Source organism: Orcinus orca, chromosome 4 (genome assembly GCF_937001465.1).
Source record: "Orcinus orca chromosome 4, mOrcOrc1.1, whole genome shotgun sequence".
NCBI lineage: Eukaryota > Metazoa > Chordata > Mammalia > Artiodactyla > Delphinidae > Orcinus > Orcinus orca.
This window is the reverse complement of record NC_064562.1, coordinates 34995362-35020761: the sequence shown is the minus strand read 5'-3', so window position 1 is coordinate 35020761 and position 25400 is coordinate 34995362. Positions and strand designations below refer to the sequence as shown.

General features: G+C 39.5%; 1 protein-coding gene across 1 annotated transcript in view; it reads left to right on the top strand.

The window, feature by feature from the left end:
* The window catches only part of DCHS2 (dachsous cadherin-related 2), a 149990-nt gene that overhangs the window by 111098 nt on the left and 13492 nt on the right, over positions 1-25400 (top strand). Inside the window, exons 15-16 of the mRNA XM_049709419.1 lie at positions 7394-7605; positions 10633-10784. Of these exons, the coding sequence (XP_049565376.1) occupies positions 7394-7605; positions 10633-10784 (364 nt within the window). The remainder of the gene's footprint in view (positions 1-7393; positions 7606-10632; positions 10785-25400) is intronic.

Here is a 25400-nt window from a genome sequence, read left to right as displayed (position 1 = left end):
TTGTGTTTTACTTGTTGAAGTGTAAGGATTTTTAATATATTTTTATTAGTGTTTATCCTTTGTTTTTTGTTACAATTTTTTTTTAATAATTTGTGACTTGTCTTTCACTCTCATTAAGGCACATTCTGAGTTTAACGTTAGAATGAATCAGTCTTATTTTATGATTTGCCTTTTTTGTAGGCTGTTTAAGAAATTCTTCCCCACCGTGAGATCATGAAGATATTCTCACATTGTCTTTTAAAATTTTTATAGTTTTCCTGTGTTTCACATTTATATCTTTAGTGAATCTAGGATTGATTTTTGTGTTTTATGTGAGTTAGAGATAGCTTTTCTTTTTTTCTTTTCCTTTCTTCTCCTCTCCTCTCCTCTTCTCTCCTTTCCTTTTCCTTTCTTGTTTTTCAACCAGGACTCCCAGTTATTCCAATGGCCTTATTACCGTGTGATCTACAGTACCAGCATGGTCGTACATCATGCTTCCTGACTCTACTGGACTCTCGACTCTTCTCCATTCTTCTCTTTGTCTATCCACACATTGACACCACACTGTCTTAATTACATTTGCTTTATAAATCTTCATATCAAGGAAGCAGCAACCCTACAATATTTACCCCATCTTCAGATTCTTCCTCATGAGTATATTAGCTGTTATTGTCTATCTGGCTCTAATATAAAGCATTGTATCCACTTGTTAAGTTTTACACACACACACACACACACACACACACACACGCGCGCCTATTGGGATTGTTTTTCCATGGAAAGGATATTTATTCATGAATTTTGGGATTATATACAGCTGTTCACACCTTCATGCATGTAACCCATATAACTATGGCATACACATTTGATTTCAGGTGGAACCTTACCCTAATTAACAACAACAACAACAACAAATCTCAAAAAAAAATCATATAGCTCCAATCTAGAATTTAAGTAACTTAATCATCAGGCCAAAGTGTCCTTCTTTTAAATCTCACAAAGTCCTGCATAGCTATGCATTGTAGGTAATAATCATCTATGAAAACTTTTCTTGATTGACTTTTAAAAAAATTGTTGTAAGAACATTTAACATGAGATCTACTCTCTTGACACATTTTAAGTGCACAAAACTGTATGTTAACCATAGGCATGGCGCTGTGCAGCAGAGCTCTAGAACCTGCTCATCTTGAATGAGGCTTCATTTCCCACTAACCAGCAACTCCCTGTTTCCCGTGCCCCTACCCCTGGCAACCACCATTCTACTCTCTGCTTCTGAATTTGACTACTTTAGATACCTCACATAAGGGGAATCAAGTAATATTTCTTTTTTCTGTGATTGGCATATTTCACTAAACATATGTCCTCAAGGGTCACCCAGGTCATATATGGCAGGATGTTCTTTGTTAAGGCTGAATAATCTGTCATTGTAGGTATACACCACATTCTCTTTATCCATTCATCCACCAATGGACATTTAGGTTGTTGGAATTTCTACTGGAATTATATTAATTCTAAATACCAGTTTGGGGAAAATGTGTATCTTTACAGTATTATCTTCGAATCCAGGAATAATATGGAAAATCACACCAATTACTTGTTAATAATTTAATAAAATTACTGTTTCTTTAGTAATTGTAATAAAGTTTTTTCTATAGCATATTTCTTGCTAGATTTAGTCTAAATATTTTATACTTCTTGCTGAGGTAAATGAAAATAATGCTTTTTCTATTTTTTTTTAAAGATTTTTTTGATAGGGACCATTTTTAAAGTCTTTATTGAATTTGTTACTATATTGCTTCTGTTTTATGTTTTGGTTTTTTGGCTGCAAGGCATGTGGGATCTTAGCTCCCCGACCAGGGGTCGAAGCTGCACCCCCTACACTGGAAGGTGAAGTCTTAACCACTGGACTGCCATGGAAGTCCCCAAAAATGCTTTTTCTGACAGTGTTGGTGTGTACACTTGAAATTAGCTTTTATATTTTAATTTTGTATCTAGCAAACTTATAAACTCTTATTGATTCTGATATTTTTCTGAACATTCAACATATACAATCATCTGGGAATGACCATTTTTCTCTGTTTGTTGGAAGTTATATAGTTTTTTCTTTCTTTTAATGGTTAGCCTAGGTATTTTTGTTTTGTTTTGTTTTGTTTTTTTGCGGTACGTGGGCCTTTCACTGTTGTGGCCTCTCCCATTGCGGAGCACAGGCTCCGGATGCTCAGGCCCAGCGGCCATGGCTCACGGGCCCAGCCACTCCGCGGCATGTGGGATCTTCCCAGACCGGGACACGAACCCATGTCCCCTGCATTGGCAGGCGGACTCTCAACCACTGCACCACCAGGGAAGCCCTAGCCTAGCTATTTTGACATCTACAATTAAAGCCTAACATTAATCAATATCATGCTCCTAAATAATGTACGAGACTTAGAATTCTTTATCTTCTAATATCCCTTTTCCAATTTATAAGATTTTTTTGACCACAATTTTAGTTCTTTCAGATTAAGCATTATTAATATTTTAAAATTTACCTCCTTCTTTGCTACTCTCTTTGCTAATTGTTCTTTCTTCCATCTCAGACTTTCCTCTGGAATCATTTTACTTCTACCTAAAGTACATCCTTTTGTGAGAGTCTGTTGCAGTAAACTCTCTCACATTTTAGTTGTCTAAAAAAGTCTTTAATACTTGTTTTTACGAGATATTTTTGCTGGGTTTAGAATTCCAGGTTCATAGTTATTTTCTCTTATCATATTTAAGATATTACCCTACTGTCTTCTAGTTTCCACTTGTTGCATTAAGAAGTCAGCTGTTGATCTAAATACCACTTATTTGTACCTTTCTTTGGAACTCCAGTTAGACAAATATTGGGGTCATATCGCTCTCTCCTACATCTTTTTCAAATTTTTCATCTCTGTTTGCCTCTTCTCTTCAGCCTAAGGAACTATATTTTTCATTTCCAGAGGTTATCTTGGGTTCTTTTTCAACTCTTTTTGGGTGTTTTAAAAAAATAACCTTTTGTTCCTTGCTAATGCTTCCAAACTTCTTTTTTATATATTTAAATATTTAATAATTACATATTTTGTGTCCAATAATTTCTGCATCTTAAGTCTTTGAAGATTTATTCTGCTATCTATGGATTTGCTGGCTGTCATTCATGGTGCCTTGCTTCTCTGTGATTTTTGTGCTTGTTAACTATAAGCTACTCCATTGTCCTGGAAACTTTTTCTTTGAGGATTCTTTGAAGCCTGGGTTGAATTTTTTCCCTAAAGGGAGGATGTGTTTTTGATTCTGCAAATCACCTAGACACTCATCAAGCAAAGCTGATGTAATGGCTTACATTAATTTTGGGGAATTTAAATATATATATATATATATATATATATATGATAGTATAGCTACCATAAATTCAGGTTTAAGCTAATGAATTCTCAGCAGAGACTTTTTCTCTCTTTCATCTGACATCAAGGTCAAGAAAAGCAAGTTTCTGTGCATTCATTTTTAATTTTTTTTTTGATATTGACCACGAATTTGGAACATATGTAGCCTTTAGGTTTACAGCTTTATTTTGGTTTTCCTATTGGATCTTTCACCTTTTGTGGGTTCAGGCTTCTTCCCTTGTTTTCCACACCCTGTGCAGTTATCAGAAGTGAATCTCAAGGAAGAGGTTATGTTAAAAACCCTTAGAACAAAAACAAGCTTTTAGTGCTTGCTTGCCTCCCTGAATGACTGTTTTCATTTATTTTTTTTTCCTCTGAGGATTCCTTACTACTGTAGCAACTCAGTAATGCATTTCAACAAACACACACACACACTTACAATTTATCAAGCATTTTAGTTGTTTTTATGATGAGGATTGTTCCAGTCTGTAGTTTACCATACTTTTGTCAGGAAACATTTCTAAGAATCTTTAATTATGATATTAAATTCATCTTTCCTGACACATAATCATTAAATTTGTGTCTAAAGGCATCTAACACAGGTTTTATCAATGTATATTTTTTAAAACATAAGCCAGTTAAAATAGAAAACTGGTATGTATGACAAATCAGTAAACTTGATCTCTAATGTTGCAGTGTAAATAGGGTAAAATGCGAGAAAACCATTTTATTAGTTATTGGTTTAGTAAGTTATGATTAGATGGCTCTCTGATGAGAACTGTGTTTTCTGTCCAGTTGTGCCCGAGTGTGCCCTGTTCCATAGTCACAAACCGCAGGTTTACTTTTGCATCTAAACTTCTTGTCACTATAACTTAAAAACATCTACTACTCACTGTTTAAACCAGAAGGAATTTTGGAGCTTGACTATTTGACTAACATTGTCTATTTAAATAACAGATGGTGGTTTTCATTCCATTATTTGGTAGATTAACATAAAACAAAATGATCAAACTTTCAGTGTTTCAAGGACGTAGCTTTAAAGCAGAGAGTTTAAAAGCTTTTGGATAACATAAATGTTTATCACGTTCTGCTTTGGGCATATACATATATGTGCGCACAGTTTGTAATTGACTGAAGTAACTCAATTATGCTATCAAACATTGAGTATTTGAAGAATCTAAATCTCATTTTGATGTGTACTTAAAACTTGGACAAAAGCTATACAAGTCCATATATCAGAAGGAAAATATTACTACAATTTTCTTCTCAAGTTATTAAATAACTGGCATGCTAACATATAAGAATGAACAAAAAGTTGGTATTTGTGAGCCTGTTAGTCTAAGGAAAGCATGGACTTCTGCCCATATATTAGACAGAGCCCCGTAGTACTTTCATCTCACTGGTGACAGTAAATCCTCGATGTCTCTGAGAAAAATATACATAGATCATCCAAGGCGAATTGTGGATCTAGTAGGTGTGCCAGCCTTGAATCATCTCACAGACTGGTTATTGTCTTTTCTATTTGCACAACTTTCACAGCATGTGCCAATTATTATGTCAAAAATAAAAACCAAGCAAGGAAAGCATTAGAACTGCAGATGCATTCCAAGTGCAAAATTCCAATTATCAAAGCCTAAACACAAGCCTTTTATTAGAAAATCCACTTTGATCTGCACTGTAATTGGCACACTTTCTACCAAGTGACACTGGCAATTTAGTGTTGTGTTTCACTTTATTTTTCTTTACTAATAGTAACAGAACATGGTAGCAAGCTGAATGCCCTGTTTGGTGGAGACAGAGCTCCAGATGAGAGCTTTGGGTCCACCTAGACTGGGGCTTCTCTGCTCAGCTCTTGTTCCACAGAGACTTCTAAAAACCATATTCTTTCATTAGCAGCTCATCAGCATGCATTTTAATGATTCTTCAGCTGCCAATCCTTAAATCTACTCTAAATTTTCTAAGAGGGGTTTTAGTAACATCTGACCATGGTTTGTAAAAGTAATTTGGTTTTCTGAATTGACAACTAAATCTGATGACAATAAATGAATGTGAATTTATGAAGTTTTAAATTTGGCAGTATAGTGAGTTCTTCATATAGTATATAAATATTTATTTTTTCTTAATAACAGAAGCAATAAAATCCCCCCAAAACACTCAATGCCAAAGTTAGACTTATTAGAACAGGATATGATTACTATTAGCATCCAGGTAGGTACATGATAGCCTGAAGTTTCCTTGGCCTACGTTGGTTCTCTAGGGGGACTGGTTCAGATACAGCAATCAGAACTGTGGCTTCCAGGTCATATTTCCAGAAACTGTACAGGTTCTTTCACCAGAAGAGCAAATTTTAATAGTCCATAGCTATTAAATGTTCTCCTTCTACATTCAGAGCTTACACAGATATTAAATCTGTATCTGCTGATGGAGGGCGTGAGAGACACATGCACTGTGTCACTCTCCCAGCAACCCTATGGAGCCATTATTCATATCCCCGTTTTACAGAAGATGAGACTCAGCTCGACAGAAGCTGAGTCACTTACTACAGGTCACAAGCTTAGTAGTGGGGGAGCTAGGTGCTTTACCTAAATGAAGCAGCCAGGGCTAGGGTTTAGGCTTGGTTTCAGGTTTCTCAAACTCCAAATCAGTACGCACTTCAGCAGACTCCACTCGACGGAATTTCTGACATTGAGAGCTAAGTAAATCATGACAGTGGAATAATAATAGCAATCAATTCAGTAAGAAATTTAATTGCAAAAGGGAAGAAACGAAACAGAGTAGAAACTAGAGAAGGGAATTCTATCAGGGGAGGAATTTTCTTAGTCTGGGGAAAAACCTGTGTAGGGCATAAACCTCAAGGCTCAGTTTCCCTCACCTGGTTCTACTTGTTACCTGGGGGTGTAACAAATATTACTGGGTGCTTCCATGTGCCAGAACCTGAGCTAGGGATTTGGGAGATGGTGATGTAAGAGATAACCATCCTCACCTTGTGAATCTTCTAAACCAAGAGGAATAACTCGGCAGAAGTAGGTGAGCAAAGACCCTGCAGGCACTTTTGGAGAGTCTGTTGGGGGCAGACGTGGTGATGGTACAGGGCTGGGTGGTCTGGAAAGAACCCTGAGGATGTACAGAAGTGGGGACAATTCCAGGTGGATGGAAAAGCCTGCAGGACAACTCTGAAGTGAGCGTTTGAGGAACAGAACATGTATGAGTCTTACAGCCAGAGCAGACAGAGCAACGGGGAGAAAGAGAAGAATGAGATTTCTCAGGTGGGAGAGGCTGGAGCAGGTGGTCCTGGGGAGGCTAAAAATGCTGAACTTCATCTTAATTGCTGTGGAAGCCAATCAAGGGTTTTATGCAGGACAGTCACAGTGTTGTTTTTTATTATTTAATTCAGAATGGGAACTGGTTGAGTGGGGAGGCCAATTAAGTAAACTAACACAGGAGACAAGGTGGGAAATGCTGGTGGCTTGGAGGAGGGCAGCAGCAGGGAAATGGAGAGGGTGGATTCAGATGTTTGAAAGGTGGACTTTGCAGACATGGGCTAAATATGGAGACAGAAAGATGACTTAAGAGAAAGCGCCCAGATTTCAGATACTCATGGCTTCTTTCCCTCCTGCATGTCTGAACCGTGTAAATGTCTGCCTGTTCTCACCTTTTTTCACAATGACCCCGGGCACTAGGAAAGGGGGCCCAGCCAGTGGGAGGAGTTGAGGGACAGGTAAGCGTGTGAGCATATGGGTCAAAGGTGATTTGAGACTTTTTAAATAAAATAATTTTCTGGGCTTCCCTGGTGGCACAGTGGTTGAGAGTCCGCCTGCCGATGCAGGGGACACGGGTTCGTGCCCCGGTCCGGGAAGATCCCACATGCCGCGGAGCGGCTGGGCCTGTGAGCCATGGCCACTGAGCCTGTGCGTCTGGAGCCTGTGCTCCGCAACGGGAGAGGCCACAACAGTGAGGAGCCCGTGTACCGAAAAATAAAAAATAAAATAAAATAAAATAATTTTCCTTTTTTTTTTTTTTCTCTCTGGAAATAAAACTAGGAGAACTCACTGTGCAAGAACCCAAGTTTCTGGATTTTGAAGTCAGAAATGAAGTTCAGCTCATCGTTTTAGCTGAAAGTAGGGAGCATAGAGCCTACAGCAAAGTAGCAGTCTTCATCCAAGATGTGAACGATCATCCACCATACTTTGGGCAAAGCATTTACCAAGTATCAGTGTCTGAGGGCCAGTTCTACAATGCTCACATCATACAGGTAATGGAAATGTGTTGTGTGTGGGGGAGTGTGAATTAAATTTTAGATCTTTCCTTGGCATATACAATATTTGATGCACTGGATGGAACTTTAGGTTGAAGGAAGTCTGGAGTTTCTGAGCTCACTCTCCTTCCCCCATCCATTTCGTGCTCGGTTAGACCCACCTGCTTTCTCTAGGGCCCCCGTAGAACACTAGCAGGGAATCTAGAGGGGCACAAAAAGCAGCTCACCTTATACATGTGTACAATTCAGTGGGGAAGGCAGAAGACTAAGTATACAATTTAAATGCAAATCACTAATGTTATAATAGAAGTGTATGTTGAATGTCATGAGAGAAAAGAGGAGGCACAGACTGTTCCTGGAGGAGAGTGTCAGTCTTCATGAAGAATGAGGTTTGCACTCAGTCTTAAAGGGTAAGCAGGCATTTGCCAGGTGGAGCTGCAGCCAGATGAGCATGGCGGCAGCACAGACACATGGAAGGGGCCCCTGGTTTGGGTTTGCAGGTGTCTCATGTGAAAGTCATAGATCTGCTGTTTCAAGCCCAGCCCTATCTTGGGACAAAGCCCCATGCTCTGAAAAAAGAGGGTCTGTTCACATGGCAGTCTTCTTGTTCAGGCTCCAAACCCACCCATCCTTGATAGACTCTACCTGCTTCGGGGACTGGTGCCCATTTTCACCTTTCCCTTCAAGGTTGAACCAATGTTTTGAATTCAAGAACCTGGACATTACAACACCTACAGGCTCTTGGGAATCTGCACAGGAAATGGGTATAAACCCCCATCCTGACAGTCAGCAGCCTAGTGGGACATTCCCTTTGGCCTCTGTAACCCCACTCCCATGACCCAGCACCGCATGACTTTCTCTCTGTGGTAGATGGAGGCAGGGATCCAGGTGATCCCCTAGGTTACTGTGCAGCTACCTTCACCTGAACATATAGAGACACTTTCCTTTGATTCCTGCCCAGTTCAGATGTACACGTTCACCTCTGACGGTGCAAACAAGACCAGTAGAGGCTCAGCTGTCTTGGAGTTTTAGCTCTGTGCTCCCCACATGGTCCAGGATTCCCAGGATTTCCTACATTATTTCTGCCCATTTATTTTGTATGATTGGAGCTTAATTGCTCCAGGTTCCAGCCTGTTCCAGAAGTGCTGCACCTTTACTCTAGCCATGACAGAGATGCTTGAGAGGAAGGTGAGGAGGTAAAGGCGTTCTCTTGTTCAGCCCCCACACCCCCAGTGATGCCTGTTCAGCGGGGATCATGGATGCCTCCAGCGCCACTGCGGGGCCTGCTTGGTCACAGAGGACTCCTCCCTGGGGCGCTGGTGCATCATGCTTTGTCGCACATGCTAACCTGGACAGAGATAGACCACTCATGTGGAATATGTGAAGGTGAGGGTCCCATTAAAGCCCATGTACACCCGACAGGGAGACAGCCTGACTTGCCAGTGGTTCAGGTGATAAAACCTTCGAGAAGGCCCAGTCAGAGACGGATACAAGGAACTTTGTTCTTCGTATTTTTAGATCATTTAGTTTCCAGGAAACTAGAGCTGCCATTTGCCTGTATCCTGTTCAGATAGACAGGAATGCAGAAGGCTCTGGAGTTCTTGCTTTTTGCTACCACACTGCCTACGCACCCTCCTTTTGGTTGCAGCCCCACAAACTCCCTTTAGGAACTGACCCTCCTCTGCCAGATGCAGTCTTGATGGGACTGTCGGTCAAAGTGGTGACCTCCCCCCCACCCCACCCTGCCACAAGGTGCTGTCAACTGCCTCGGTCCCATAGAGACTTTCTCTCCCTGGAATTTGAATCTTGGGTGGTAGGACACCAGAGACATATTAGAGGTGATTTGTCTTGATGGCAACAGCTCAAAGGAGCTGTGCCTTAGAGCTGTTCAGGTTCTTGTGCTTCACCTGGGCGCTGTCTTTCTGCTATGTTTCTTTCCTGATGAAGTTGGCCATAGTGGATTTGTGTTGCTGACATCCAAAGACCCTAACTGATACGCCTCCTGGGAGGCCTACTCTCTGTAACTCATTTAAGTGTACGGCCTAGGGGACATGATGGACTTTATTCTGATGGTATGATAAGTTTCTCTTCCTTGTGATCTCGAAGGGAGCTGTCTGTTGCTGCCTTTCTGTACCAAATAGCTGGTGTGTGCCCTCTGATGAGGTTCTGGATACCCTGAGAACTCTGGCAGCAGTGTGAAGGATAGATTGAAAAGGAAGGGAGTTACAAGCAAAAACCCACCAGGATATCAGTACAGTCACCCAGGAGAGAGATGACAGGGAATGGGAGCTCAGGCCAAGGCTGAGGGGCCTAGAAGATAAAAATAAATAGAAAGAGGGACTTCCCTGGTAGTCCAGTGGCTAAGACTTCATGCTCCCAATGCAGGGGGCCTGGGTTCGACCCCTGGTCAGGGAACTAGATCCCGCATGCCACAACTAAGAGATTGCATGCCACAATTAAAGATCCCGCATGCCACAACTAAAAGATCCTGCATTCCGCAACTAAGACCCAGCACAGGCAAATACATAAATAAATAAATATTTTTAAAAATAAAGAGAAAGAAATTAATCTGTCAGCTTGTTCTTAAACAAGATCTTGAATCCACTGATAGAATTAGTTTGTGATTAAAATGTAAAGCAGACGAAATAATATATCTCCATGGAGAGTGATGCAGAACTTTTGTTTTATCTTCAACGCTAGTACTTGGGCAACTCATCAAATAAATCACCAGGACCTAACTTTGTTAGCACTAAATCTAGGTTTTGTTTCATGTAGCGCAAAGCATGCAGTACTCCTACTGAAAATTACTTGGAAATCCTTTCAATGAATCTTCAGAATAGTCTTCTCACCCATTATTCACTTTAATATAAATGTAAGCTTCAGCCATGGCTAATATTCCTTTGGTCATTGTCTTTAAAGTGTGTTTGACCATGTGATTCTTTCATAATGCATTTCTCTGAAAAACAGGCTTAACCCATTCTGCAGATTCAATCCTTACCTAACGGAGGAGTTTCTTCCTCACAGGTTTTTGCCACAGACCAGGACAGTGGGACAAACGGCCTCATCGAGTATTCTATTCTCTCCAGCAACCAAGTACAAGCGTTCCAGATGGACACACTGAGCGGTGTGCTAACAGCAAGTGCAGTTCTGGATTATGAGTACACCAGAGCCTACAGGTTTGTCCAAGACTCAGATCCGTTTGACCGGCTATTCTGCTTTGTTGCTCCACAGTGCTTACCCTGCAGGCCTCTTTGAGTAAAAGCACACCCGTAAAGTTGGACGACTTCGGGAAGAAAACCTAAGAAACTGTGAACCTTGTTTGTCTCTGGGGAAGTGGTCACTTGGGAAGCCTGGGGTCAAAGAGATGCTTGATTTCCTTACCATGCCTTTCAGTCTGCCTTGTATTTGTATGTTCTTCCGAAAGACCATGCACAGACAGTGTTTCTTTTAATCCTCACGGTCACCTCCAGAGAAGTTCAGTTAGGCCTTTTCTCACTCACTAATGAGACAAGGGACATGCAGTGTCTCACTCAGGGTTACAGAACCATTTAACCATTAATCATGGTCTCACTGCCAGGTGTTCTAATGCCAAATCACACTGTTTCTACCCTACAAGCTACAGAGCAGACCATCTATTGAGGGAAAAAACAGGAATACAAGATACCTGAGTGTCAATATTCTCCTAGGCCAGACTACTTACATGTTATATGAAGAAAGCGCAGTGTGTTCTTGTGGTTGTGTAGCAAGAGCCAATTAAAATGGGATCTGTTGCTGGGTGGACTGGATTAATTTAACTCTGAAAAACTTCCCAACTCTAAACGCTTGATTGTTTAGTTCTTTTTGTTTAATATATTTCAAAATATTACTTCAAAGGTATTTTAAAAGTTTAGTTTAAGACCTTACTCTGTGTTAACTAGTATAATTTTTTCAGGATTATTTTAGTGTAATCAATTGTCATGATACTTACTATATAAATATATTAAAATCAATTGTATAAATATGTTATAACCTATTCCTGCTACATTGTATCTATAGTAATTTTAAGTGTAAAGCTTTTTTTTTCTCTCCATAGATGACTGCAGGTAAATCTCAGCCTAGTTGCCACCTGAGTGATTACAAATTCAGAGATTCTTGAAGGTCTGCTATGTTCCAGGAATTAAGCATTTCCTGATTGCAATGACTTTCTGTTACAATGTTCTTATTCAATGGAGCATAATTAACAATTAAATTTAATTCCTTTCAGCATTTTCCTATTTGAGTCACAGTTTCAACGTTCCCATTTCCAACATTTAAATTGGTCCCAATATTTAAAAGCTCCCCTCTCCAATTCCTCATGAATTTAAGCTGGGAGAAGCAGGAACTGAGAGAAGATGAAATCTGCACACACTGCCACAGAGAGACTCAGAGGCAACCACACTCATGCTCACACACACACACACACACACACACAGTCTCCACTGTCACCGAGGCAAGGGAACATTTTGAACCCCCTGCCTCTCCGGGTTTTCCCCCTTCCCTCCCCCCTTGTGGCTTCTCTGCCTTTTTAGTGCTTTTCCTGATATTTAAGGCAGTGAGAAAAATAGGAGGATTTTCCCCAGCCTGCTATACCTTTAGTGAATGTTTTGGAAAAGATGTCATTTAGCATTTAACTTTTGTTTTTAACTTTTGAATTTCGCTATTTTGTCTGACACAGGAAGATATTCCCAATTCTAGCCCTCTCTTTTACAGTATAAAATGAGGGGGAGGAAGATATTGTCAGTTGTGATTCTACTCAATATAAATGCATTAAATAATTTTTAGTTCTCATATTAAGCCACAAATAGGAAAACTCAGTAGACAGACCATGAAAAATTAGTTCTTTAGTTCTGTCTGACTGATATTTCTGAATTTTATAAACTATTTACCAAGCATGACACTGGGGATATAAAGACACATGAAACAGTTCTTGTTTTCAGGGAACTCGAAAACTGAGTGCCCTGATAACCCATGGCAGGAAGCGTAGTAATAATCACAATACGTGCCATTTATGGAGCACCTGTTTTACCGGTTGAATTCTCATAACAGACTTAAGATCTACAGAGTGAGGAAACTGAAATTCAGAGATGTAAAGTCTTTTGCCAGGAATAGGCAGCCAGTAAATGTAGAACTGAGATTCTTGCCTGTGTGAATGGTCATAGTAGGGCTTCTTACTGTATCATGTGAATGAATCTTTAGAGTATATACCTGTATGTTTACAAAAACAAAACAGAAAAAACACTTTAGAAACTTAAAATAGTAATATAAAATAAGTTCCAACTCACAGTTGTGAAATAACACATGTCTAGTTGTGAGCATGCAGAGATGGGATTTGAATCACTGTTCTCCACTGCTTGAGTTATAATTGATGGAGTGAGATTTATCCCTGCTTAAGTTGGTAATCGATATTCATGTAAGTCTTATAAAACTTTAGGGCCAAGATTTAGTTAGTCTTTTCAGGGACTTTAAATAAAAACGAGAAACAAAAAAGCCCTAGGCAAATTTAAATGTTTAAAAATTCACTTTCTGTAGCATAAATATTCAAGGTCAAAGAGCAGTTATTGCCAGGAGCAATGCTAAATTCATACACTCCATTGAACACTCATTATGACTGTGAGAGAAAAAATAAAAAGCAATTATATATACAAGGTAGGAAATGGGCTGAAATGTTAATTGTCTTTTCCAAAATACATGACTCATAAGCAGCAGGGCTGGGATTGGAACCTCAGTCTGTTGAGTCCCCATGGAAAATGGAATAAAGGCTTTCCAGGCAAGAAGCATGAGGAAGGACATGGACACGTGAAAGTGTTTGGTATATTTGGAAATAACAAGTAGTACAGTGCACCTGAGAAGCACTTGAGTGTGGGATTATAAAAAAGAGGCTGGGGGTGTGGAGGAATAGGAGGAAGATAGTCAAAATGTACAAACTTCCAATAAGATAAGTACTGGGGATGTAATGTACAACATGATGACTATGGCTAACACTGCTGTAAGATATACAGGAAAGTTGTTAAGACAGTAGGTTCTTAGGGTTCCCATCACAAGGGGAAATGTAGTTTTTGTGGGTTTTTTTTGCATCTATGTGAAATGATGGATGTTAACTAAACTTATTGTGGTAATGATTTCACAATATATGTAAGTCAAATTATGCTGTACACCTTAAACTTATACAGTGCTATGTATCAATTATATCTGAATAAAACTGGGGGAAAAATCTCAGTCAGTGATGTGAAAAATGAAACAAAGCAACAAAAATAAAGAGTCTGGTAGGTCACAGGCACATTTTTGAGAAATTTATATGCCATATACTGGAAATTGTACTCTATTCTGTAGGCTATATAAAAGTGTAAGCAGTTGAGTGCATGCTAAGATCTTTATTTTTAAGGACACCTGGTAATGGTTGTCTTGCAAGACAGAGAACCAGCATCAGACAGACCAGTTAAGCTAGACAACAGCTGACAAAGATCTATTATGTGGATGAAGCTGTGAGGATGGGAGGAGGGGACATACTTACTAGTTGACTCAGATACGGAGTCCATAGGAACATGGTGATCAGTTGAATTTATTCAACAAGGAAAGGTTCTTCAGAACCTTTTTTTTTTTTTTTAGATTCCATATACGTGTGTTAGTATATGGTATTTGTCTTTCTCTTTCTGACTTACTTCACTATGTATGACAGATTCTAGGTCCATCCACCTCACTACAAATAACTCAATTTCCTTTCTTTTTAATGGCTGAGTAATATTCCACTGTATATATGTGCCACATCTTCTTTATCCACCCATCTGTCGACAGACACTTAAGTTATTTCCATGTCCTGGCAACTGTAAATAGTGCTTCAATGAACATTGTGATATATGACTCTTTTTGAATTATGGTTTTCTCAGGGTATATGCCCAGTAGTGGGATTGCTGGTTGTATGGTAGTTCTATTTTTACATTCTTAAGGAACTGCCATACTGTTCTCCGTAGTGGCTGTATCACTTTACATTCCCACCAACAGTGCAAGAGTGTTCCCTTTTCTCCACACACTCTCCAGCATTTATGGTTTGTAGATTTTTGATGATGGCTATTCTGAAAGGTGTGAGGTGATACATCATTGTAGTTTTGATTTGCATTTCTCTAATGATTAGTGATGTTGAGCATTCTTTCATGTGTTTGTTGGAAATCTGTATATCTTCTTTGGAGAAATGTCTGTTTATGTCTTCTGCCCATATTTGGATTGGGTTGTTTGTTTTGTGATATTGAATTGCAAGAGCTGCTTGTATATTTTGGAGGTTAATCCTTTGTCAGTTGCTTCATTTGCAAATATTTTCTCCCATTCTGAGGGTTGTGTTTTCGTCTTGTTTATGGTTTCCTTTTATGTGCAAAAGCTTTTAAGTTTCATTAGGTCCCATTTGTTTATTTTTGTTTTTATTTCCATTTCTCTAGGAGGTGGGTCTTGCTGTGATTTATGGCATAGAGTGTTCTGCCTATGTTTTCCTCTAAGAGTTTTATAGTGTCTGGCCTCACATTTAGGTCTTTAACCATTTTGAGTTTATTTTTGTGTATGGTGTCAGGGAGTGTTCTAATTTCATTCTTTTACATGTAGCTATCCAGTTTTCCCAGCACCACTAATTGAAGAGGCTGTCTTTTCTCCATTGTATATTCTTGCCTCCTTTATCAAAAATAAGGTGACCATATGTGCATGGGTTTATCTCTGGGCTTTCTATCCTGTTTCATTGATCTACATTTCTGTTTTTGTGCCAGTACCATACTGTCTTGATTACTGTAGCTTTGCAGTATAGTCTGAAGTCAGGGAGCCTGATTCCTCCAGCTCCACTATTCTTTCTCAAGATTGCTTTGGATATTTGGGGTCTTTTGTGTTTCCATAAAAATTGTGAACTTTTTAGTTCTAGTTCTATGAAAAATGCCACTGGTAATTTGATAGGTATTGCATTGAATCTGTAGATTGCTTTGGATATTACAGTCATTTTCACAATGCTGATTCTTCCAATCCAAGAACATGGTATATCTCTCCATCTGTTTTTATCATCTTTAATTTCTTACATCAGTGTCTTATAGTTTTCTGCATACATGTCTTTTGTCTCCTTAGGTGTGTTTATTCCTAGGTATTTTATTCTTTCTGCTGCAATGGTAAATGGGAGTGTTTCCTTAATTTCTCTTTTGGGTTTTTCATCATTAGTGTATAGGAATGCAAGAGATTTCTGTGCATTAATTTTGTATCCTGCAACTTTACTAAATTCATTGATTAGCTCTAGTAGTTTTCTGGTAGCATCTTTAGGATTCTCTATGTATAGTATCATGTATGTGCAATCAGTGACAGCTTTGCTTGTTCTTTTCTGATTTGGATTCCATTTATTTCTTTTTCTTCTCTGATTGCTGTGGCTAAAACTTCCAAACCTATTTTGAATAATAGTGGTGAGAGTGGGCAATCTTGTCTTTGTCCTGATCTTAGAGGAAATGATTTCAGTTTTATACCATTGAGAATGATGTTTGCTGTGGGTTTGTCATACATGGCCTTTATTACATTGAATTAGGTTCCCTCTGTTCCCGCTTTCTGGAGAGTGTCTATCATAAGTGGGTGTTGGATTATGTCAAAAGCTTTTTCTGTATCTATTGAGATTATCATATAGGTTGTTTTTAAAATATCTTTATTGGAGTATAATTGCTTTACATTGTTGTGCTAGTTTCAGCTGTATAACAAAGTGAATCAGCTATACATATACATACATCCCCATATCTCCTCCCCCTTGTGTCTCCCTCCAATCCTCCCTATCCCACGCCTCTAGGTGGTCACAAAGCACAGAGCTGATCACCCTGTGCTATGCAGCTGCTTCCCACTAGCTATCTATTTTACATTTGGTAGTGTATATATGTCCATGTCACTCTCCCACTTCGTCCCAGCTTCCCCTTCCCCTTCCCTGTGTCCTCAAGTCCATTCTCTATGTCTGTGTCATTATGCCTGTCCTGCCCCGAGGTTCTTCAGAACCATTTTTTTCCTGATTCCATATATATATCATATGGGTTTTATCTTTCAATTTGTTAGTATGGTGTATCACGTTGATTTGTGTGTATTGAAGAATCTGTGATAAACCCCACTTAATCATGGTGTGTGATCCTTTTAATGTGCTGTTGGATTCTGTTTGCTAGTATTTTGTTGAGGATTTTTGCATCTATGTTCATCAGTGGTATTGGCCTGTAGTTATCTTTCTTTGTGACATCTTTGTCTGGTTTTGGTATCAGGGTGATGGTGGCCTCGTAGAATGAGTTTGGGAGTGTTCCTCCCTCTGCTATATTTTGGAAGAGTTTGAGAAGGATAGATGTTAGCTCTTCTCTAAATGTTTGGTAGAATTTGCCTGTCAAGCCATCTGGTCCTGGACTTTTGTTTGCTGGAAGATTTTTAATCACAGTTTCAATTTCAGTGCTTGTGATTGGTCTCTTTATATTTTCTATTTCTTCCTTGTTCAGTCTCAGAAGGCTGTGCTTTTCTAAGAATTTGTCCATTTCTTCCAGGTTGTCCATTTTATTGGCATAGAGTTGCTTGTAGTAATCTCTCATGATCCTTTGTATTTCTTCAGGGTCAGTAGTTTCTTCTCCTTTTCATTTCTACTTCTATTGATTTGACTCTTGTCCCTTTTTTTCTTGATGAGTCTGGCTAATGGTTTATCATTTTGTTTATCTTCTCAAAGAAACAGCTTTTACTTTTATTGATCTTTGCTATTTTTCCTTCATTTCTTTTTCATTTATTTCTGATCTGATATTTCTGATTTCTTTCCTTCTGCTAACTTTGGGGTTTTTTTGTTCTTCTTTCTCTAATTGCTTTAGGTGTAAAGTTAGGTTGCTTATTTGAGTTTTTTCTTGTTTCTTGAGGTAGGATTACATTGCTATAAACTTCCCTCTTAGATTGCTTTTGCTGTATCTCATAGGTTTTGGGTCATCGTGTTTTCATTGTCATTTGCTTCTAGGTGTTTCTTTTATTTTTTTATTTTTTTGCAGTATGTGGGCCTCTCACTGTTGTGGCCTCTCCCGCTGCGGAGCACAGGCTCCAGACGCGCAGGCTCAGCGGCCATGGCTCATGGGCCCAGCCGCCCCGTGACATGTGGGATCTTCCCGGACTGGGGCACAAACCCGTGTCCCCTGCATCGGCAGGCGGACTCTCAACCACTGCGCCACCAGAGAAACCCTGCTTCTAGGTGTTTCTTGATTCCCTCTTTGATGTCTTCACTGATCTCTTGGTTATTTAGTAGTGTATCATTTAACCTCCATGTGTTTGTATTTTTTGAGTTTTTTTTCCTGTAATTGATATCTGGTCTTATAGTGTTGTGGTCAGAAAAGATACTTGATACAATTTGAATTTTCTTAAATTTACACAGGCTTGATTTGTGGCCCAAGATACGTGCTATCCTGGAGTATGTTCCATGAGCACTTGAGAAGAAAGTGTATTCTGTTGTTTTTGGATGGAATGCCCTATAAATATCAATTAAGTCCATCTTGTTAAATGTGTCATTTAAAGCTTGTGTTTCCTTATTTATTTTCATTTTGAATGACCTGTCCATTGGTGAAAGTGGGGTGCTAAAGTCCCGTACAATCATGTTACTGTCGATTTCCCCTTTTATGGCTGTTCGCATTTGCCTTATGTATTGAGGTGCTCCTATGTCGGGTGCATATATATTTACAATTGTTTTATCTTCTTCTGGAATCGATCCCTTGATCATTATGTAGTGTCTTTCTTTGCCTCCTGTAATAGGTTTATTTTAATGTCTATTTTGTCTGATATGAGAGTTGCTACTCCAGCTTTCTTTTCATTACCATTACATGGAATATCTTTTTCCATCCCCTCATTTTCAGTCTGTATGTGTCCCTAGGTTAGAAATGGGTCTCTTTTAATTTTATTTATTTATTTATTTATGGCTGTGTTGGGTCTTCATTTCTGTGTGAGGGCTTTCTCTAGTCGCGGCAAGTGGGAGCCACTCTTCATCGTGGTGTGCAGGCCTCTTACTATCGCGGCCTCTCTTTTTGCGGAGCACAGGCTCCAGATCCGCAGGCTCAGTAATTGTGGCTCACAGGCCTAGTTGCTCTGCGGCATGTGAGATCTTCCCAGACCAGGGCTCAAACCCGTGTCCCCTGCATTGGCAGGCAGACTCTCAACCACTGTGTCACCAGGGAAGCCCAGAAGTGGGTCTTTTTTAGACAACATATATACGGGTCTTGTTTTGTATCCATTCTGCCAGTCTATGTCTTCTGGTTGGAGCATTTAATCCATTTACATTTAAGGTAATTATCGATATGTATGTTCCTATTACCATTTTCTTAATTGTTTGGGGTTTGTTATTGTAGGTCTTTTCCTTCTGTTGTGTTTCCTGCCTGGAGAAGTTCCTTTAGCATTTGTTTTAAAATGGTTTGGTGGTGCTGATTTCTCTTCACTTTTGCTTGTCTGTAAAGGTTTTAATTTCTCTATTGAATCTGAATGAAGTCCTTTCTGGGTAGAATAATCTTGGCTGTAGATTTTTCCCGTTCATCACTTTAAATATGTCCTGCCACTCCCTTCTGGCTCCCAGAGTTTCTGTTGAAAGATCAGCAGTTAACCTTATGGGGATTCTCTTGTATGTTATTTGTTGCTTTTCCCTTGCTGCTTTCAATATTTTTTTTCTTTGTATTTAATTTTTGATAGTTTGATTAATATGTGTCTTGGCATGTTTCTCCTTGGATTTATCCTGTATGGGATTCCCTGTGCTTCCTGGACTTGATTGACTATTTCCTTTCTCATATTAGGGAAGTTTTCAACTATAATCTCTTCAAATATTTTCTCAGTCCCTTTCTTTTTCTCTTCTTCTTCTGGCTCCCCTATAATTCAAATGTTGGTGTGTTTAAGTTGTCCCAGAGTTCTCTGAGGGTGTCCTCTATTCTTTTTTCTTTATTCTGCTCTGTGGTAGTTATTTCCACTATTTTATCTTCCAGGTCACTTATCCATTCTTCTGCCTTAGTTATTCTGCTATTGATTCCTTCTAGAGAATTTTAAATTTCATTTATTGTTTGCTCTTTAGTTCTATGTCCGTGTTAAACATTTCTTGTATTTTCTCCATTCTATTTCCAAGATTTTGGATCACCTTTACTTTCATTTCTAGGAATTCTTTTTCAGGTAGACTGCCTATTTCTTCTTCATTTGTTTGGTCTGGTGAGTTTTGACTTTGCTCCTGCATCTGCTGTGTATTTCTCTGTCTTTTCATTTTGCTTAACTTACTGTGTTTGTGGTCTCCTTTTTGCAGGCTGCAGGTTCATAGTTCACGTTGTTTTTGGTGTCTGCCCCCAGTCGGTAAGGTTGGTTCAGTGAGTTGTGTAGGCTTCCTGGTGGAGGTGACTTGTGTCCATGTTCTGGTGGGTGAGTCTGGATCTTGTCTTTCTGTTGGGCAGGACCATGGCTGGTGGTGTGTTTTGGGGTGTCTGTGACCTTATTATGATTTTAGGCAGCCTCTCTGCTAATGGGTGTGGCTGTGTTCCTGTCTTACTAGTTGTTTGGCATGGGGTGTCCAGCACTGGAGCTTGCTGATCCAGTCTTAGCGTTGAGACAAAGGTCTCTAGGAGACCTCTCGTCAATTGATATTACGTGGGGCTGGGAGGTCTTTGGTGGCCCAATGTCCTGAACTCGGCTCTCCCACCTCCAAGGCTCAGGTCTGACTCCTGGCCAGAGCATGAAGACCCAGTCAGTCACACAGCTCGAAGAAGAGGGAGGGAAAAAAGTAATAAAATAAAATGAAATAAAGTTATTAAAACAAAAAATAAAAGAATATGTTATTAAAATAAAAACTAATAAAAAAGAAGAGAGCACCCAAACCAATAAATAAATCCACCAATGATAACAAGTGCTAAAAATTATATAAGATAAGCATAAAAATCAGAAACTAGTCAGTTGCATATAGCAAACCCCAAGTCTACAATTGCTCCCAAAGTCCACCACTTCAATTTTGGGACAATTCGTTGTGTATTCAGGTATTCCACAGATGCAGGGTATATCAAGTTGATTGTGGAGATTTAATCTGCTGCTCCTGAGGCTGCTGGGAGAGATTTCCCTTTCTCTTCCTTGTTCTCACAGCTACTGGGGTTCAGCTTTAGATTTGGCTCTGCCTCTGCATGTAGGTCGCCCTCTGGCATCTGTTCTTAGCCCAGACAGGAAGAGGTTAAAGGAGAGACTGATTAGCGGGCTCTGGCTACTCAGGCTGGCAGGAGGGAGGGGTATGGAATTCAGGGTGAGCCTGGGGTGGCAGAGGCCAGCATGATTTTGCAACAGCCTGAGGCATGCTGTGTGTTCTCCCAGGGAAATTGTCCCTAGATTACGGGACCCTGGCACTGGTGGGCTGCACAGGCTACCAGGAGGGGAGGTGTGGATAGCAACCTGTGCTTGCACACAGGATTTTTGGTTGGCTGCAGCAGCAGCAGCCTTAGCGTTTCATGCCTGTTTCTGGTGTCTGTGCTGATAGCCACGGCTTGTGCCCGCCTCTGGAGTTCATTTAAGCAGTGCTCTGCCTTCTGTGGTCAGACAGGGTAGGAATCCTGTCTCCTGGCACACCTTGAAACAATGGTCTCTTGACTCTTAGGCACTTCCAAACTTTTTACTGGACTCCCTCCTTGTGAACTGTGGCACACCAGCTCCATTCAGGCTGTGTTCATTCAGCCAACCCCAGTCCTCTCCATGGGATCTGAGCTCCGAAGCCTGAGCCTCAGTTCCCAGCCCCCACCCACACCAGCGGGTGAGCAGACAATCCTCTCAGGCTGGTGAGTGCTGGTTGGCACCCATCCTCTGTGCGGGAATCTCTCTGCTTTGCCTTCCGTACCCCTTTTGCTGCGCTCTCCTCTGTGGCTCCGAAGCTTCCCCACCACCACCCCGCCATCTCCACCAGTGAAGGGGCTTCCTAGTGTGTGGAAACATTTCCTCCTTCACAGCTCCCTCCCAGAGGTGCAGGTCCCCTCCTTATTCTTTTGTCTCTGTTTTTTCTTTTTTCTTTTGCCCTCTCCACGTACGTGGGGAGTTTCTTGACTTTTGGGAGGTCTGAGGTCTTCTGCCAGCATTCAGTAGGTGTTCTGTAGGAGTTGTTCCACATGTAGATGTATTTCTGATGTATTTGTGGGGAGGAAGGTGATCTCCACGTCTTACTCCTCCACCATCTTGAAGGTCTCTCAGGCTTAATATTTTTACCTTCTTACATCCAATTCTGTCTTTGTATTCATAGCACTATTCATTTAATCAATAATCAGTGTTTACATAAAATGAGTATACAGGTGTTTACTTCAGAGCCAGGTCATACTGTATAATTATATTTCCTTCCTTACCCTCCCCCTTATCCCCAGCATTAATGATTATCTTTGGGTTTTGCTCACCTGATGTGCTATATCCATGTACTTAATTCCTTGTAAATATTCCATTAGCTCTGTCAGACATGCCCACTCATCTTTCTCCACTGATATGCCTGTCATATCAAATATTCTGTGAAGTCCTCTGTTCCTTGGAGACCTCGGTCCTACTGCTTTCTGCCCTCCTGATCTAGCTGGACAGTGTGGCTCCCTAAGCCTGCTGCAAAGCTGGACCCCATGACTTGTGACTTTGTTTTACTGTTCTCCAACATTGATCCTATGATTTTCAGATCCCGTGTCTTTCTCTTACTTTTTTCTTCCAGTAGTTTTGTAGGAAAAGTTGCCAAGGAAGTAAATTCTCTGAGTTCTTGCACATCTGAAAATGCCTTTATTCTACTCTCACATGTGATTTATGCAATGGATAATATAGAAGTTGAACATTTCTTTTAGATTTTTAAAGGCATTTTTCTGTTATATTTTAAAACTCAGTTTTGCTATTGAGAAATCTGATGCCATTCTAATTCTGTGTTTGGTATATGATTTGTTTTTTCCATCCTCTGTGGAAATTCTCAGGTTATTTTCTTTATCTACAATGTTTGGACATTTTGTCATTATGTACTTTGTTGTGGGTCTTTCCTTGTGCTGAGTACTTGGTGTGCTCTTTTAATGAGGATAAATGTTTCTATTTTTTGTATTATTTCACTGATAATTATCTCCCTTTTGTTTATTGTTTTGTTTTATTTGTTTACTTTGCCCTGCCTCTTTTTCCTGGATCCTATTCAGTCAACAGTTAGACTGCCAGGATTGATCCTTTGTCAGTGATGTTTTATTCCCTACTTTCCATTTCTTGTTGTGTGTGGGTTTTTTGTTGTTGTTGTTTTATTTTTCTTGGAGATTTTCTTAATTATAGCCTTCTAAACTTTCTTTTTCACTTTTTGGTTTGAAAATTTTTGAATATTTTGCATTTCTTATTTCCAAAAGCTCTTCCTTAATCTTTGAGCTTTTCCATAGCATCTTGTTCTTGTTTTATGCATTATCTCTATTATTGTCTCCAAGGACATTAATTAGAATTGTTTTAACATTGTCTTTTTCTCTGTCAAGATCTCTGCATCCTTTGGGTTTATTTCTTCCCTTTGTCTATTTTCCACTCTCTTTTTCATGTGGGAGACTTTCTGTAAGTAACTAACAATCCTTGGTCCTAGGTGAGGCAATAGCAAAGTCAGATTCTCTGGGTGGATCTCATTGACCAGCACACTTGGCTTTCAGATGAACCAGAGAAGAACCTGACTACTTTGCAGGATGACATACAAATAATGGTATATAGAGAGAGTTTTTTTCCCTTTGGGAGGGGATTTCATTTCTTCAGAGACAGTCCCTCGATATTACTTACTCTTAGTATGAACATCAGACATTGTGTTGCCTGGGAGTGAAGAGCAATGGGCAAGGGGACTTGATTGTTCTGGATTTTGAGTTTAAAAGAATCTTTAAGCTATTTTTAGCTCGATATCTCACCCTGCCTTTTGCCATGTTTTGAGCTTCTCCTTGGTTATATGAGGGCAAATCTGTTTCTCACTCATCCTTATCTCTTTACAAATGCAGAATGCATTTTAATCTATGGTTTTCTCTGGCCCACTTATCTGTAACCACTTCTCAATCTGCTTGCATTTTCCAGAAATTAGTTTAAATTTCTCCCCCACTCCACTCACTAATATCTTCTCACATTTTGTTTTTTAGCCTTATCAACATATACCTTATTTTAAATTCTTTTGCCATCATTACAGCAGAATGTCTAGAGGAAGAGGAAATAAAACGTGTGTAGATATAACCAGAAGTCATAGCTCTTCCTTTCAAAGGTGTTATGATTTTGGCTGATATTTTTGTTTCTCTTGGAATTTCAGTAGGAACACTTAATTCTGGGTATACTTTTAATATATTGTTGAGAGAGAGTTTTGAAAAAGTCCTCTACCACCATCTTAAATATTAAGGCAATCAGAAAAGATTCTGCCTGGTCAAAGTCTCATTTAAACTTTAACATAGTAAGAAATAGCTTTCCATCAGTGGTAGAGTAGGAGAACTATGCTCTGAACTAGAATGGGACTGTCTTTATCTGGTCAGCTTCATTTATTGTCTCTGCTGATACACTAATCAGGGCAGCAGCTCTGGAACATGGAACCAGTTGGACCAGCTAAGAGTTTTACAAAACCTGCCAGGGAGCCATCACAGAAAACTTGAGGTCCCTTAGAAGTTATGTGTAGAATTTCAGTGGATCTACCTTCATAATTTTTCATTTGTTCTTCAAACCATTGACTTGTCCTTTTGTTTTGAAACAGAATCATATTTCTCTCTATATCAAAGAATCTTGCTTTTTTAACCTGACATAGGCATTACATGGAACCCCTGAAGTTATAATACTGTGAAAATAAGAGTGGTTAAGGCTACAGTGGAAGAATCAACAGAGCCATACTTTGATGTCTTGGCTGAGACTTTAGTGTGACATTGGGGAGGGGCAGGCAGCAGGGGCAGAGAACATGATGAGTTGATTATTTTTAGTAAAATTTTTCCATGTGTACCTGACTTACATTCATGCTAACAAAATTAACTTTCTACATGGAATTATTCCTATGCTCTAGAAATGTGAAATTTAAATAGTTGTTCTACTGATGTCCCAACTTCAATAGTGTAGAAAGCAGCCTGTGTTCTTCATGAGCAATAGATAAGTAGTGATCATTTGCTACTAAGTGGAATTTAAACCAACAAAAAGTTGATACTTATTTTACATCATTTTAAACATTTAAGGTTGGAAGATAAAGAACACTTATCAGGTAAGCTAATAATGGAAAATAAAGTAGAAGTGTGTCAACTTCCAAGTCTCCGTTTCTTAAAAGATAATATCACCAACTGGCTAAGACTAATTCCACTTCTGAAATGAAGATCATCTTCCAATTGACAGCTTAGTTTATTACTCAGCTACCCTCCTGGAACTCATAGTGTTTAGAGGGGAGTGAAAAGCTAATGATTATGCATTAGGGTGTGATATATACACAGTAAGAGAGACATATTGAAAAGTATCATATAGTAGAGCACAAGCTTTCCAGTCAACCAAGACCTGGGCTTGAATCCTGGCTCTGTCATCTGATACATTTATAATCTTGAGCAAATCTTGAGAAACCAGTGCTTAAAATATATTAAAGAAAATCAAATAAGGCAAGACATCTACCCTTAAGGAACTTATAGGAGAGGCAGACAAATCATTAAGAAGAAAAGGTGATGATTGCTATGGTGGAAGAATGTACAGGGTGTTATGGGGTAGAGAAAGGGGCATCTAAATCAGATGAACGGTCAGTGAAATCTTATAGAGATGTGAGCTTTGAAAGACAAAGATGGTGTAGGGACCAGAATTCCAGGCAGAAGCTGTGTCATAGAAGGTCG